Raw genomic sequence first — 16,764 nt, 5'->3', positions numbered from 1 at the left:
AAACTGCTTAGATGATGCTTTGCTACTTCTTGTTCATGTAGAATGTATATTCCTTTGGATACATTGTGCTGTGCAGGTTTATCCCCCACATAGAAGAGCAGTGATACACCTGCTATCTGAGTCTCTTTGCTTGTTATCCAATGCCAAATAATCTGTTTGAACAAAGTCTCTCATTGCTGTACATACATTAGATTCATGTGGGGCAGTATTGACAGTGACATATGAGGCCTTGTGGATTTGTGGAGAGCCACAGCCGGAGCAGGGGTGGGTAGATGGGAGGTGAGCCACATTATTGAGTCTGTACTGTAGCTACCGCTCCCCCCCTACGCTCTCAACTCCTGGCAAGCACGCTGGGGGAATGTTGGAGAATCTGCCTTCAAAGGATTTTTTAAAATTATGTACCTGCAACTCAGTACATCAAAGTGAGTCTATCAATGATAATTTAAGTAACACATTTGAATTTGCGTTAACAGCTACAGAACACAACACCGCTGCCCAAATGGTTAACTGTGGATTTGTGTACACTTGATCGTGATGTCATGTTAAAGAAATCTGAGCACAGAACACGAATCTCTCAAATCCATTAGCTTGTCAGATTGTTTTTGACTGGCTTTGATTTTGCTTTTATCCCGGTCTGTCGCTGGGTAAGAGTGAGGCGAGGCTGTTATCAGGCGATGGAAATGGAAATCAGGTCTTAGCCCACAATACAACTGCACAGGAGGTTTTATGAGTGGGGAATAAAAAAGAATACACTTTATCAATTCACAGTAAGTGGGTTTCAAGGACAAGTCCAATAATACTTCAGCGGCACATTAAGAATGCAATGACTGAATTAATGTGGACAGATTATTTGGGTTTCACATCATGAGGACTTCAATCTCAGTCTAATTTTAGTTCACTTTGATGGTAACTGGGCTTGATTAAACTACACTGCACATTTTTACTTAAATATAAGGAGTCATACTAAGTATAGTGAAATACTTTTATTTACTTTTCATTCCAAAAGTGAGATGGTAACACTCTTAGGTCTGTACGCAGCTGTAGTCTGGATGTCGTTAGCCTAGCTTAGCGTAAAGGCTGCAAAACAGAGGGAAACGGCTAGCCTGGTCCTGTGTTCAAGTAAAAACTAAAAACACTTAACATTTTCTTATTAGTTTAACCAGTATAAACAGAGAAATGTGTATTTTTAATAGACTTCTACATGCTGTGTACAGTTAATGCGCCAAACAGTTGTGCATTAAGAAAGTTCAAAATTCTAAAAAAAAAACATACAAATTGTGAGCTTTACATGTTTATGTTGGTTTTAAAAATACAAAATGTTAGGTAATGTAATGATATTCAGAGGTGCTAGAAGCTGAATCTTTTCCACACTGGACACTGAACAGAGTCAGTGTATCTGGTTTCATGCTACGCTAAGCTAGTCATGTCTTGATCCCAGCTCTACACTTTACGCACAGACATGAGATTAACATTCGAGCTACTCATCTTAATCTTGCAAAAGAAAGTGATTTTTTTCTTTCAATTTCTTCATTTTCTAAATGAGCCTACCCTGTATTTCTTAATCCTGTTATTGTTAAAGCAAATCCAAAAGACAAAGCAAGTATAAGTGATTACAAGATAGCTGCTAAACTGTCCATCATATGAGTCAGAATACAATGTATGGCACATACATTACAGAAGCAAACATACAGCAATCTCTTATCCAAGCCGAGATATGCCTGATATGGCTAATCTCACCATCTACAGACTCAGGAACACCAGGGGCTGCATGGTGCAATAACAAATATCCTAATGTGTAAAATATGTGTTTATTCTCCGAATCAAGCCTCTTCCCCTCACCACTAACCCACTTCCTGAAATAGATCTGCTCCATTCACTCTCTGAAGTGTTCCAAAGAGAAAAAGCGCTTCTGGCTGCCCATGTCCTACATAATGTAATTATGTAAACCAAACCAAGAGAAAGAACCCGCACACCACACAATCTACCACGCAATCAATGGCAGATAATCATTGAGAGAGCTATAAATGCACATGAATGCACTGAAGCATACCACAGTTATGGTGCTGCTCTTGTCCCGGGGATAAAAGAGTGTTTTATAGCCTACCGTCACCATGAGTGTTTTGTTTAATATTGATCTAAGTGTGTTTTTTATGGGTAAAAGGAATCAAGGGTTCTTTAGGTGCTGAGTGGACCATGTTAGAGAACCCTCAACTGTGTCTTCTCTGACAACATATTGCTTTCTTCAGACCAAAATGACAACAGCTATTTTCTGTTCAACAAAACCACTTGGTGCTTCAGTCGTCATGAAATGCCCCTTGAAAGCTTTGCTCATCATTATGTGGTAGGCAGTGACTGCTGCCATAACATTCTTTCACTCACACACATACACACAACACATATATAGCCTTCACATGTATGCCCCTAATGCTCTGCATGTTGCAGGACACACAGTACAGTTGTCACATGCATGTTTAATAAAACACGTCACTCATTTTAAGGTCTATTTTAGATAGGTGTTCTAAATGTGGGATGAGGATGCGGGATGCTGAGAAGAACAGAGCAGAGAGAAAGAAACAGTAGTGGAGTGGAGGAACAGCTTTGCATGTCTTATCTATATTGCAGCATGTCTGTAACACAGCTCATTGGTCCAGCCATTAAAAGGAACAAGCTCTCCTCTTTCCATCTGTGATGGGGCCATTGATTATATTGACTCACTTGGGGGACAACTTGTGCCATTACAGCGTGGTTCAATCTGCAAGTGGATGTAAAACTCATTTACCTTCTCTTGTTGTTAGACATATTAGGCGACATCAGCCACACACACTAGCATGAACACACACCTAGAACCACAACATCATAGCCCATTGGTGACAATAAAGCCAGGGGCATTTTCCTCAGCTAAGCCTGTCAAGTCAATGAAGACTCACGTAAAGTGAAGTGAAGGGCATTTTCGCACTATTGAGTCCTCTTTTTGACACATTACATGTTCAAATAGCAGATCATGTCAGAGCCTCACCTCCTTTACAGACCCATCATGTCAGTATGACTATCTCCACACTAATACATTTATAAAACAATGTCCCTCCACACAAGCATTTTTAGCATTGTCTCCACCCATACCAACAAAACGCATATCACATTACCATTCACGTACATTTGGTTGGTTGTTTAGTTGCAGAAAATACTACGGAGGAAGAACAGCAGTGAAGACCAGAAATGACTTTGCTTGGGCTGACGATGAGGTAGAGCTGTTACTGAACATATGAAGGACTGATATGAGTCTATTTCTCTTTTTCCACCATTTCAGACTATAACACAATCCTGTAGTTTTCTAATTTAAACAGGGGTTTTCAGAAGTCTTCTTAAAGGATTCGGAAAACCAGAGTAGTGTGGACGTAAGGCGTAAAGATAGCAAAAGTTCTACTTCTCTCAGGTTTGGCACCAATACATGTTACTTCTCCTAATGTCTGTCTTATGAGTTTTTAAACCTTTCATTTGGAAGATAATACAGCCCTTGTGTAGGATTTCATCACATATGTCTATAGCAATCCCTTGTATTTAGTAGTATTAAATAAGCCACTCTAAGAGGATTGTTTAATTTTCTACAACCCAAAACTATTTGAATAATTTATAAGACACTGGCCTAATTTTTGCTCATATCTGTGATTCATTCACTGACAAATACTGTAGATCTAGTGTTGTGCTTATTGATGGCTGTTTTCCTGCAGTTGGAGTCAATCAGAGGTTTGTGGGTGGGATTAATAACATAGCTAGTCAGCTACCCAGCCACATTCATGATAAATACTGGCATAAAAAGTGGATGACATCACAGCAGCTGCACAACCTGTGGTAGGTCAATTTGCAGATATAACAACACTTAAATCAGAATATTCCTTCTCTTTGGCTGAAAAGGTCACTGACAGGACAGAAAATCACTACTGTTTGAAGTTTCAAACCATTAACATCTTAGCACTAGATAAAATAATTTCTCTGCCTGTAGTTTGGATATTATCCCAACTAAGATTTTAAAAGAGATATATCTGTAGGTCATCTTATTCTCTTTTCATATTATCTTTTAATTTGTTTTAAACATGCAGTTTATGCAGTTAGAATTTAACTACTACTGAAAAAACTTAATTTGGAATCCCTATTAGATTAGATTAGAGTTTTATTGCCATTTGCACAGGTACATCACAGTATGGGTACATTGGAATTCTTGTGCGTTTCCCTGAGTCAAGCACAGCTTCATTAAAAAATGAATTATAATAACAACAATAATAATAATAATAAAATATACTTTTAATACATATCAGTCAGGTTTTAGAGCTCACCACAGAATAGAAACAGCCCTCATGAAGGTTTCTAGTCTATTTTTAACTGTTGCCCATTAAATGATGGTGTTCCTCATGGCTCTATCCTTGGCTCACAGCTGTTTCAATATACATCATTCCTCTCAGCCAGATCATTCAAAACCACAGTAACCCACCCTTGATAATCAGTTTGCTTACCTCAGTGATGTCCACTATTGGCTGTCCCAAAACATTTTAAAATTCAACAACTGTCCAGTCATGTTTTTTTCAACTCTTCCTGTCTCCTGCCGATTTTGCATAAAGTCATACATGCATTCATTTTCTCTTGCCTCGACTACTGCAGTGCACAGAGCTCCCTTCACCAACTCGAACTGATGCAGAATGCTGCTGCCTGGATTTTAACTGGCACTAAGAGACATGAACATATTACTCTGGTACTTTCATACTTAGACTGGCTGCCTGTTACTTTCTGCATTGATTTTAACATTTTTCTAAGCCACCATTGAAGCATTAAATGGCTAGAATTACATCAAGGACCCCATATGTGCCTGTTTGTTCAATTAAATCACTGGATGGGGCTCTGGTGGTCATTCCTAAGTTTCAACTAGTGACCAAAAGTGACTGGGTCTTTGCTGTGAGAAATGCCCTTAACTGTGGAGCAGTCTGCCTATAGAGATCAGACAGGCAACTTCTTTAGTATTTTTCAAATAAAACATTCTGTTATCGGAGAGCTTTTATGAATGTTTGATATGTTGCTGTGTTTTGTTATCCCACTTCTGACAGATTATATTTTTGTGTGTAACTGCATTTGATTCCCCTTCGTTTTATGATCTCTATTTGTTTTTGTCTTCTATCTGTTAGGCACTGTGTGACTTTGTTAAAGGTTGAATATGTAGAATATTTATTAAAAGCTATATTTTTTTAAAATAATACAGCCACGGGGCATTTTGAGGGGTACAGAATGAAAGTATTGCTTTTCCATAAAAAAAAAATATTTAGTCTGAATTAATATTTTTAAAATTTTTTGACGGGTTCGACAATGACGTTCTGTTCTGTGTACACTGTACCAGCCAATTGGCGGCCGGAATTGCGGGTTGCCAGGGTTATCTGTTGTTCCGGCGCAGCTACTGTAGGCTGGCACTGGGTGAAATGGAGTTGTAAACAAGCAGAGCCGTGTTGGACTTACTAAAACCAGCGTTTTTTGCTCTCAAGTACAGCTTTTCATCACAAAACTTCGAAGGTAAGACAGAATATCTGTTAGTCGCTGTAAATAAGTGGTTGTTTACCTTTGTATTCTTTGGCTGCTGGTTCACTGAGTTTTTAGCGCAATAATAGTGGTATTGTTGAACTCGCCAGGGTCTTAGCTTTCATATGAGATGCTATTTGTTTGTGTACCATGAAGTATCAAAACGGTAGAAATGGAAATGTGGAGAGTGGGTTGACTTTCTGACGCTATTCGGATTTTGATATTTGATCATTAACCTCTTAACGCACGCTGTTCCGTTCACGGGACGGGACAGATGTTAGGAAGTAGCCACACGTTCTTCTGAATGTTTTAAACACCAACCCTTAAACATATATACTCATGCCGTACATAGTTGGAAAGCTTAGATTGACCTGATTCATTCAAGACCACTCACGACTTATATGGTTGCTCACAGCCGTAATAGTATTAGCGATTAGCTCGGCTAGCCCCTGAGCTAAGTAAGAAAAGCTATAATGCCTACATACCTTCAAAGTCTTCCCTTTATCCACAACGTTCATCTTATGACTCACGACTTTCTGTACAGCTCGCAAAGTATCCATTCTGCTGAAATATGAAATCCGTTTCCTTCTAACCGGAATACTTTCCTCAATATGTCCATGTATTTAGTCCAACACGTAATGTAATAACACAAATAACAAACCATATATGGTCCGTTTACGTCATTTCCTGACCTGCGCGTCCATCTCAGAGTACACGTGACTAGATGTTTACGACCGTGAGCCTCTTCTGCTTCTGACGACACCACACACAAGACAATCAGTGTTTAGGATTAGGCAGTACATGCAGAGACATTGCTGCTACTCCCACAATGTAATGTACCTCGGTGGTTTCAAGTCAGTTACAGCGAGGGTATGTTCGCTTCCTGTTTTCAAAATAAAAGCACCAACTCTATCGTTATGGTTTTCTTAATAATAAAAGGCAACGGGTGTTTTATTTTGTGAAAATGACCGGAAGTGCGTTACTCGCTACGGCTAACTTGAGCGGCTCCGAATTCGCAGGAACAAAACTTTAAGCAGATGTTATTTGGACAAATTAGCGTCACATTGTGGATCTAAAGGGCTACTTTCTCGCTTAAAAGGGTTAGACATGTGGATAAAGTGGTATATTTACAGAGTTAGAGCTAAAATAAAATCCGGCACCGGACCTGGCAACCCAACTGCTGGAATTACTTTTTGGTTGTTGCGACTACGATCTCGAGACATTAGATGGCGTTGTTCTGCTCATTCTACATATTCTACCTTTAAGAAAAGTTCTGTTTAAATAAAGTATATTATTATATATTACTGACTGGTCAGGGAGATTTCCCAACAAAATATCAGATAACATAAACACATATGCTATAATTTGGGGTATGTGGTTGACAGGTCTCTTCAAAATATCTCCAGAAGCTCTTAAAAGTGCCACCTCCATGTTCTTCAGTCTTAAAATCCCATACAGAGATTCATACAGCATTTACAGCTTTGAATATTCCTCAGTCTTTCACCAACAATCACTTGTAGGCTGCATTGGTAAAAAGTCAGGAGTAGCCAGCTCCATTTGAGGAGGACAGAATTGGGCCATCAGCATCTCACTGTGGGAATATCACTAGGCATATGGCTCAAACAACACAAGCTAAATTCAAAAATGTGTTTGTTCATCAAGTGCCCTCAACTGTCCTAATTATTTTGTCCAGTCAGACAGCCGACTGTATTTCCTCATTAGAACTGGTGTCCCGACGTGGCCTTGGCCCCTATGACCAGAGGCCATGTTGTAGATTGAAAATGGGTAAAGTGGCAGCTCTCCCAGCTTGGAAGAACTCGGGGATGGCAAAGGAGGCAGCCAATTAATATTTCAACAATACATCCTCTGTGGCCCGAGATTGACTGACTAAACTGCTAGCTGTCAGAGCAGTTATCTCTGAAACTGCCATGTGGGTAGGAATTCTGAATGCTCTGTTTAGAAAGGGATTTCATATTTATGACTCACTTTAGCATTCTGCGTAAAATTGGTTAGGGAAGCAATTAACACTGGAGAAAAATGAAATGAATAGAAATGAGGCTGTGAGACAACAAGTCAAAGTTATCAGACACCTGTGGAGTTAATAGTCTTTTTCAGCTTTGTCAGGAAAACTATCTAAACTATCTTAAATTTGTATGTATTTGAAGAAATGCACGCTCTTTATGTCTATTCATTTCAAAGTGGTTTATATGTAAATGTGGAAGATTATTACCTTATGAAAATGGCAAACGTTACAGCGGGGTTACATCATGAACATCTCCCGAGATTTCTAATGCACAGTACATGTATGGCAAACACTGAATGTTTGACTCATTTACTGGAAAGCTATTCAGACCCCATCTTTTCATGGCCTCCACAAGAAAAAAAAGCATTGTTAATCCGTCCAAACATGTACAAAGACCTGTATTTCTACTTACCTCTCAAGGACATCTTATTATGGTGTAAATAATGGCTAATGAGGAGCTAGAGGAGGAGAGTTGGATCAATAAAGCATATGACTTTGACATGGGAAGCTGCAACCTTTGAATGTTGGTGCTTCAACTGTAAAACTGTGAATCAGGTAGTTTTATTTGTCTGAACGAGGAAAAAGCTCAACCATAGAGGAGGCAGGTCATACAATGATCATAAACTGTTATCTGAAACTGGTTGTAAAATGTTTGTGGCTGTTTTTGAAGACACTGGCAAAACTTTTCCAGATTGGGAACAACAATTTACACATTTTATATTACTATTTGGAAAAAAGAAGGGAAAAAAAGGCATCCCAATACTTTTCTAATCACTCAACTTTAAAAGTAATTTTACTTTTCTTACTCACTCCACCTCTGTCAAAGATGCTTTCGAAAGTACTTCAAAGCCTCCACACCCACATGTTCCATCTTCAGTGTTTAACACATGTAAATATAGAAAAGGAGACAGCGTGGTTCAACAAGTAGCCAGCCTACAGTTTGGAGGTATTTACTGATTCTCACAGCCTCCAACTCTGAAGTGAAGCAGCTGATTCCTGACTGTGAACTTACCACAGGGATAACATAATGGAAAACGTGACTAAACCTTACAGTAAATTATTGATGGACAGATACCAGAATAAATCTGGGCACCATATGAGGCAGTTTGGAAGCCAATGACAAAGAACCTATTTTGTCATTTAGCTGGCAGGATGTGTTGGATCTACCATACCAGCTCAGGTTCTTTCCCTCCTAGGGAGCTGCTGTGCCACAGTTTAAAACCAGTTTCCATTTTTAAGCTGCCTTGATCTACCATCCTGATCTTCCCTGATCCAACATGTGTTGGCTTGATGCCAGTCCCTTTTACCATGGTGTGGTGGTAACCCACAACAGTTACTTTGTGACACAATATCAATGCACAGCCAACCGTGTGCAGTTTGAGGACTCTAGGGTCGTATATCTGTAGACTGCAAGACTTCTGATGTGCATTGGAGCAGTATGCATGAGTGTGACAACATCCAAATGAGTTCACAATCTTCTACAGGAAGAGGGTTACTTTGGTCCGATGATGGACTAAACATTCCCCATTAAACCTGATACCTGAACTCCTCAGTTGCTTTCGAAGCATTCATGTGTCTTTAGATAAAAGGGATAAAATGATTTTATCATTCAGAGTACCCAAACAGCTCAGCATGGGATGAAAGGACTGACCCCTGGGTGCCTCGTTTTGGATGTGCACAGGGTGCCACTGACTGGGAGGAGATCACACAGCAGACCGAGCACATGTTGGACTCAGCTGTGTGAAACTAACAAATAATAATATTTTGTCCAGAGAATTCTGGCTCATAAAATACAGGTTATAAGTTTTGTCTGCAAATACACTGTGATTTGCATGAAATTAGGCACCTCTGTATCACAGTGTTGCCTATCTGAGAATTGTATATTGTGTGAAGACAAGGCCATGTACCAGCCGTGATCCACAACTGGTGAAGTCAAGCTCATTATTTTGCCAGCCGTGATGTAACACGCCGGATCCTCAGCCGCCTGTCAGAAAGTTGTGGAGTTCAAAAGTTTGCTTTTGTTTTCACTCTTCTTCTCGTGCTGTAACATTTCAGTGCTGTGTTGACAGGTTTATCTGTAGGACTGGAGGCTGATGAGGCACACCTGAGTGTGTTTGGACTTCCTGATTAGTTGACACAAAATAGGGAAATTGTGGCATGTGGTGAAAACGCTCCATGCTGTCATGGGAGAGCACCTGCTCAGGTTGAGTGAATTTCTCTCTCTCTCTGTCTCTCTCTTTCTCTCTCTCTCTCTGGCTTCATTATAACTGCAGCTTTCAGGTTATTTTGGAAATATCAATATCAAGTTTAGCATGCATGAAAAACAAAGTAGTAAATAAGTCTAAATATGAATATTCTATTATTCTCGACTGCTAATTCGAAGATTGAAGTATAACTTACTATTTATTATGGTATTATTATCTAAGGTATATGACATGACACAAACACACAAGTAGATTTCTGGGCACAGTCATTCCTTGATCTGTACTTATGCTCATTTTTTATAATGTTCACATTTCAAGTTAATTGTGCCTTTTAATTTTTTTTATAATAAAATGTGCATCCACCACAAGACTGGATTACAAACTGGGGACAGCAAGCAGTGAAAACAAAACTTCAAATATTTCTTTCTGTCTGCTCGGCAAACAAAGCTTTCTCAGTTATCAAAGCAATAGTTCATCACGTCATCATATAACCTTCAGTTAAGATTTTTGGAAGGTATTATGAACCAAATGTAGAGCTCCAAATCTAGTTTTAACCTGTATTTTTACAGCTTATTCATTTGATATTGTGCCTACATGATGCATATATTCTAAATAAATCTGTCTTTAATTAATCAAAATGAACACTCTCAAAATGGCACTCAGCAATCCTGGTTGGATTCTGGATGCTGAGGGCAAAATATAACGAAGTCGCCGTTTGAAGTGTGCTGTGCGCACTCTGCCTGATAGTTTGTTTAAGGTAACAAACAGGATAGAAACAGCAAAGAGAGAGGATGAATGGTTTAACTATAACCACCACAGGAGATACATTTTATTGTATTTCCAAAGAAAACACACCCAAATGTGCAACAAGTTGTATCTATGGTTTTGGAGAACAGAAATCAAGCAAAAATCAGTTTGAGCTCCATAACCAAAAATACAAAAGCTGTAAGTCGAGTACTTTCAGTATGACTAATACCCTCATCAGTCCAAACAAATTATATGTTGTTGGTTATCAGTCATTCCACATTGTCTTCAGAAACATGATCCTATACACATTTGAAAGTGGGCGACATGGCTTTCTGTGGGGCTTAATTAATTGATGTAATCACATGCTTTTAAGGAGCACCTGAAGGCAGCATCATTCTTTTCATGTGAACAGATCTCTTACAGTGGAAGGCTCGTGAGGGTTGAATTTTTTAATTTCTTTTTTTTTGGTTCTGTGTGCGCTGGAGTTTCAGGCTTTGAGTTTCCACGCTCTCTTCCTCTCACTCTATCTATGTAGGGCAGCCCGTGGATCAGCTGACATCCCCATCCTCCCACATGCCCACACAATCTTGTTAAAGCATGCAGTTAATCTGAAGAGGAAAAGGACTCTCTTCACAAGCAAGCGCCTCTTTCATCACCCTATTGTATTGCCCACATCAGGTTGTCACACAAATATCGGATTGTCCCAAAACTCAGGTGCTTAGAGAAGAAGATGCGCCCTCCATACTGGCTCTGTGCTATGCAATTTTCCTGGGAGTGACTTTGTAAATTTGGCACTATCTAGCACTCTAGGAGCATAGGCGGCATAGTGTTGCTAGAGGAATTAACATCTCTGTGGGAACTCTCCATTAATTTTTCTCTTCTTTCTCTTAAAAGTTGGCTACACCATCAATAATTTAGACCAAAGTGCCGCCACAAAGATGAAACAGAGGAAGTACAGTTATGCTCTTCAGCACATCCTCTAAAGCTAGCATAGTCGTCGATTTATTCATTTTTATAATGAAGCATGTTCAACAAAGGGAAGAAAACACACAAATGTTCTTTTAGTCTCCTCTTTTCATGTCTTTCTTCCATTGAGAGCTTATTGGAAACAAAGAGTCCAACTTCATTCAGAGCCTCAGTTTCTATCATTATCTTACAGGCCAGGTGAATTGTAGCAATTTGATGGACACAGATACAGGCCAGCACAAGAAAGGCCTCTGATTGAATTGCCACTCGTTGCTTTTGCTGCTCTTCATTCCCAGCCTGCCCAATAGAGTGTAGGAGACACGGACAGAGAGGGTCATCCATAAATGGAGGAGGGCTGCATCTCAGCCCTCATTTGACAGGAGAGGTATTGTCTGGAACAACAGCATGGGAGTTGGGGAGGGTTGTATTTTGCTATGACCATTTCTCCCCACCATGAAGTGGCTTGAAACTCAAACACTTTTCTGTCCTTGTCGGCTCTCAAAGACTCTCTCACTTTTATGCAGAGGAATATCTGAAAAACACCTTCCATCTCTCAAAAGACAGAAAGAGAGAGCAGATCATGTCGAACTTGAACAACTCCCACATAATCACGAGTGTGCTTTTTCAGACATAATAAAAATGCACCAAGCTCTCAAACCGGCTTCCATTGGCTGAGTGTGCTCAAGAGTAAAAGGAACCTTTAAAAATTAAGCAAACCTCTTCCCTCTCTTTCAACTTGTAACTGTGTGAGGTGTCTCTAGATTGAGTACATCAGATTATTGATTACAGAACCTCAAGGTGAAACATTTTTTAAAATTCATTCACCACATGGTTTCCTTCTTTCTCAATATATACTCAGGTTTTACAAAAATACTTAAAGTATAGATTTAGAAATATTGAATAGCAAAAAAAGCTCAGCATTGCCGCTCTGCCATTGTGTTGCTGTCTCACTGTGTTTTGTGCTCTATGTAACTGGCATGCATGTTCCAGTCACATTTAAGACCGTATGTGTGGTGCTTTGGTTGACTTGGCAACACTGCCATCTCATGGTGATCAGAGTAACAAAACAGCACTATACTTTGCTGGAACATCTTCATTATGAAAGGTTTATTAATTAAGCAAGACATGTTATCACCATCTTAAACTGCCATGCTAATTCAATTCAATATGATGTTGTCTCCTGTCGAAGTCATCATCATTTCCATCATGATCATCATAACACAAAGAGGACTGGCATTTTTATTAAAAATATAATGGAATCAATCAATCACAAGCAGTCTCTCATTAAAACAAAATATGGTGTACTTTAAAGCATCATCATAAAGCTATGTTGATATGGTTTCAGCTACCTTAGTATTTCACAAATAGTATTTTAAAGAGATTGACAGTTCCTGTTAAACTTGTTGAACTGATTTTCATCAGTGGAGGAAACTCCTCTGACTGAAATACCACTTTTTTGAAAGGTTTTGTCAAAGGAGTTGCATAAATTCATCTCTGATCTTTTCACTGGGGACTTATTCTCTTCTCTTGTGGTCTATTTCTAGTCACTGAACCTCCAGAGAGCCCAGACTGTCTGTGAACCAAGCTAAAATGCAAGAGATGGCAGATGGGTTCGACTTTTCTATTGGTGTGTGAAATCCAGTTCCCCCGCCCCCGTAGGCCAAAGTCATGCCTCGCGGCATTTTAAACCTTTCTTTACCTGGACACCTCTCTGATCTTCCGCCCTCTCAGACCCCTGGTCCATGTCTGTATGACAGCTCTGCTCTCCATAACACTCCTCCCTACCCACTTCCTCCTGTTTCTCCTCCACCGTGCTGCACCCCTGGATTGGACACCGGAGCACCCAAGCAGCACACTTCCCCAACCCCGATTCCTCAGCCTGCTGCTTGCACTGCACCACAAAGATTCGATAAAGCTCCAACAGGACGATGAGGATGTTTTTGCAGGTGAAGAAGATCATCAGCTGGTTGAGTACCTGCTCTTGCACCATGAGGTAAAGCCGGTAAAGCAGGAACGGGCCATCTTGGAGTCCCACTGTGAGCAGTAAGCTCCACACTTCACTGGAACAGCAGGAGGTGAATGAAGATGGAGAGGCAGGGCAGCAGAGGGGACCGCCCTTTGGGGGTCGCGTCTGAGTAAGCACCAGAGGAAACTGCATGAGTGCCCAAGAGAATACAAACAAGCCAATGATGACAACCACCTGGTTAGTTTTGACTTCAGGTTCCCTGAAGGTATCGAAGATGTCCAGGATGTCAGCACCCAGTCCCACATAGACCATGAGGAGCTGGGAGAGCTGGTCCCGTGACATGTCCCCCTTAGGCATCAGCCAACGACCAAGAACTAACACAATGAGCATGGTCTGCTCCAGACCAGCCACCCAGTTCTCAGGGTCCAGCTCCACGATGCCCTGGGTAAACGAAACAGCACCAGAACATTGAAAAACACATGTTTCACTAAATATTATAGAGCAGAGAATTTCTTTTGGTTTCCCGTTGTTGTGTTTTCCTACTATATCAGTTCACTTGTACCATGAAGGTATAGCAATGTGATAGCTTGATATGTGAAAAAGTGAAATGTATGAACAAGATACATTGGCAAATAGGGTATCTCCTCTCTATTCCCTATATCATTCTGATGACTTGTCAACCCCTTATTGTGCCAGGGTTCACTGAGTTTATCCTGACAGCACCCCTTGACATTCACAATGTTTCCCAAAACACTACATCTTCAACTTTTAAAAGCTGCAACCCAGCCTCAAGCACAGCCATGGGGCAAGAAAGCTACCAAATCCTACATGAAAGAAACTGCACTAAAACCGCCCCAGAAGGGAAAGATCTGAGAGTTTTTCAAGCAGAAGCCTATCTGGACTTCATCTCAATGTGTCTATTACACATTTCCTGCAACTAATAGTTTATCCACCCCCTTTGCTAGATTAAAATCTTATCTTATATCAGGTGTTGCTTTAATGTGGCAGCATGGAGGTTGTGGTGGGGAGGGCAGTTTTGTGGTGGGACGCCTACCGCTGTGATAGGGATGTGAGCCAGCAAATGAAGTTCAGGGCCTGAGGAGTTGTTGACGGGAAGCTTGGATTGCAGCAGGCTCAGCTCCAGAAACCAAATGGAAGGGATGACAGTACTGAGGTAGAGGAAAACCATGGGGGAGAACCTAAAAGAGGACCACCAATGGAGAGGGAGGGAGGGGTGGGTGGGTAGGTTATTTTTAGTGACACACTTTTTTTTAATTTTATTTGCCACCCAATAAAGAAGAAAGAGGGCCCCTTTTTTCCCCCAAAAGAAGCATCGAATTTCAGACAGGCAATTATTCTCATCATATATGCAAATCCCACTTGACAGTGCAAAGCCTTCTCCATGAGGACAGAACTTCAAAGTAAGATTCAGTGAGAAAAAGAGAGGCCTGAAGAAAGCGTGCGTCTGAGGATGTATGTGCTGGAGAGCTACAGCTTTTGAATGAGGCACAGCTTGGTGTTGACTGAAGTGTGACACTAAATGCTCATATCCTTTAGAGGCTTGCATAATAAAGGTTGAACTTGTGTTTACTCAAGCCAATTTTTTATTATTTAAGGAAGAAAGCTAGCTGGTCAGCAACTACTCGAGCCAGCAGGATAAATCTTCTCCAAGACAGGACAGGAGAGGCAGTGACAGAGACATGATAGTAGGCTCAGTGAAAGACGGAGCAATAACACTGCAGAGGAATAGATTTGTTTTTGATAGACAGTGAAGGAGAGAAGGAGCTGCAAAGGATAACAGAGAATTTAGTGGAAGAGAATATTACAGGCCTTACACAAGCTGCCTCTCAACGCCCTGGGCAGATGGGCTGTAAAGTGTTCACGCAGTTACAAGTTCATGAGTTATTTACTTCCCTTAAAACAGGTTTTCAATGTCTGGCTACGACTCAATCCTCATGTCACCCTTTTAAAAAGAGCAAAAGCAGTGGGCAAGCGCTAACTTACCCCACATAGATGTTCATCACATCACGTCACTTTTAAATAAATTAAATTGTGTTTCTTGTGTAACATTTCAAAGGGGTGCTTCACCAATTTATTGTAAACTTTTGTGTTTTGACCTATTAAAGGTTACCATTTCCACTCTGCGTTGCGGGTGCACTTCAACGTGACGGCCATTTCCACACCTAATAGAGCCACGCCCATCAGCAGCAGCCAATAGAGCAGCTCTCCTTTAACGGCCACCACGCGCCACACTGTCACCACCCCGTGGACAGCAAACAGGAAGCGACTCAGCACAGCCAGCAGGATGTTCAGGAGACAGCACATCACGCGTCACAGAATACCTGTAGGGGAGATTGTTTTCTTATGTCTGATTGTGATCCATGAGAACGACTGTAATTTACTATGAAGGATGGAAATTTTGTAGTTGGAGTGATAACAACACAGGACTTTAAATAGGGCTGTAAATATTGGGGGATATAAAACATAAACCATTTTGCAATTGCTGCATTTAGTGTAACATAACCAAAAATGAAAGTTTAACTAAATACGGATTACATCGTTAGGAGCGTTTGCTAAATAACAGCTCAAATACACAGTGAAAGAGAACAGAGTTAATCAAATATGTATTAGAAATATAAAAAATATATAGCTTGGGTGCAGACAATTACAGTTATGCATGGAAAGAGCAACCCCAGACTTAACATATTGATGGCAACCAAGAGCTAAATCTGATTTTAATATTTAAGTAGAATTCCCAGTTTTAACTTTTGAAACTTTCTTCTTCAGATAAAAAGGCTGTAAACTGAATTAAGTTGAGTTTACCGATCGATCCCTGGATCTTACGCTTTCACATAATTAAAAGTAAATAATTCATGCTTTTTGGTCTGAGTGAACCACAGATGTTTACAGATGTAGATTTACAGTGTATCAGATTGCAGCACATATGTTTGGGCATTGGTGGCTCAGGAGGTACAGCTGGTCATCCACTAATCAGAAGGTTGATGGTTCAATCCCCAGCTCCTCCTGTCGGCATGTTGAAGTATCCTTGGGTATACTGGCATGTATATTTGTGTGTGAATGGATGAATGAGCAGCTAAAACATTGTAAAGCACTTTGGATTAAAGCCCTATACATATATAGAGATATATTGCATCCATTTACCAATTAATATGAAATGTCTTTAATCCTTTTTGTGTGCCGTACTAGTTTTTTAACAGATTGTTCTTCCAAGGTTGATGAAAGTTGAGGCTGATTCAGCATTTGGCAAAAACGAATACAGTACACAAAGAAATGGCCAAAGA

At 40.3% G+C, this 16,764-nt stretch overlaps 1 protein-coding gene across 1 annotated transcript in view; it reads right to left on the bottom strand.

Annotated features, from left to right (window-relative positions):
- LOC128357125 (transmembrane protein 26) overlaps window positions 1-15,787 on the bottom strand; it is an 80,502-nt gene extending 64,715 nt beyond the window's left edge. The window contains exons 1-3 of the mRNA XM_053317368.1: window positions 15,594-15,787; window positions 14,517-14,661; window positions 13,196-13,903 (exon numbers count right to left, since the gene is read on the bottom strand). Coding sequence (XP_053173343.1) covers window positions 13,196-13,903; window positions 14,517-14,661; window positions 15,594-15,787 — 1,047 coding nt within the window. The remainder of the gene's footprint in view (window positions 1-13,195; window positions 13,904-14,516; window positions 14,662-15,593) is intronic.
- Between the last annotated feature and the right edge of the window lie 977 nt (window positions 15,788-16,764).

The sequence above is a fragment of the Scomber japonicus genome, chromosome 4, assembly GCF_027409825.1.
Source record: "Scomber japonicus isolate fScoJap1 chromosome 4, fScoJap1.pri, whole genome shotgun sequence".
Classification (NCBI taxonomy): Eukaryota; Metazoa; Chordata; class Actinopteri; order Scombriformes; family Scombridae; genus Scomber; species Scomber japonicus.
This window is presented reverse-complemented; position numbering and strand designations above follow the sequence as displayed.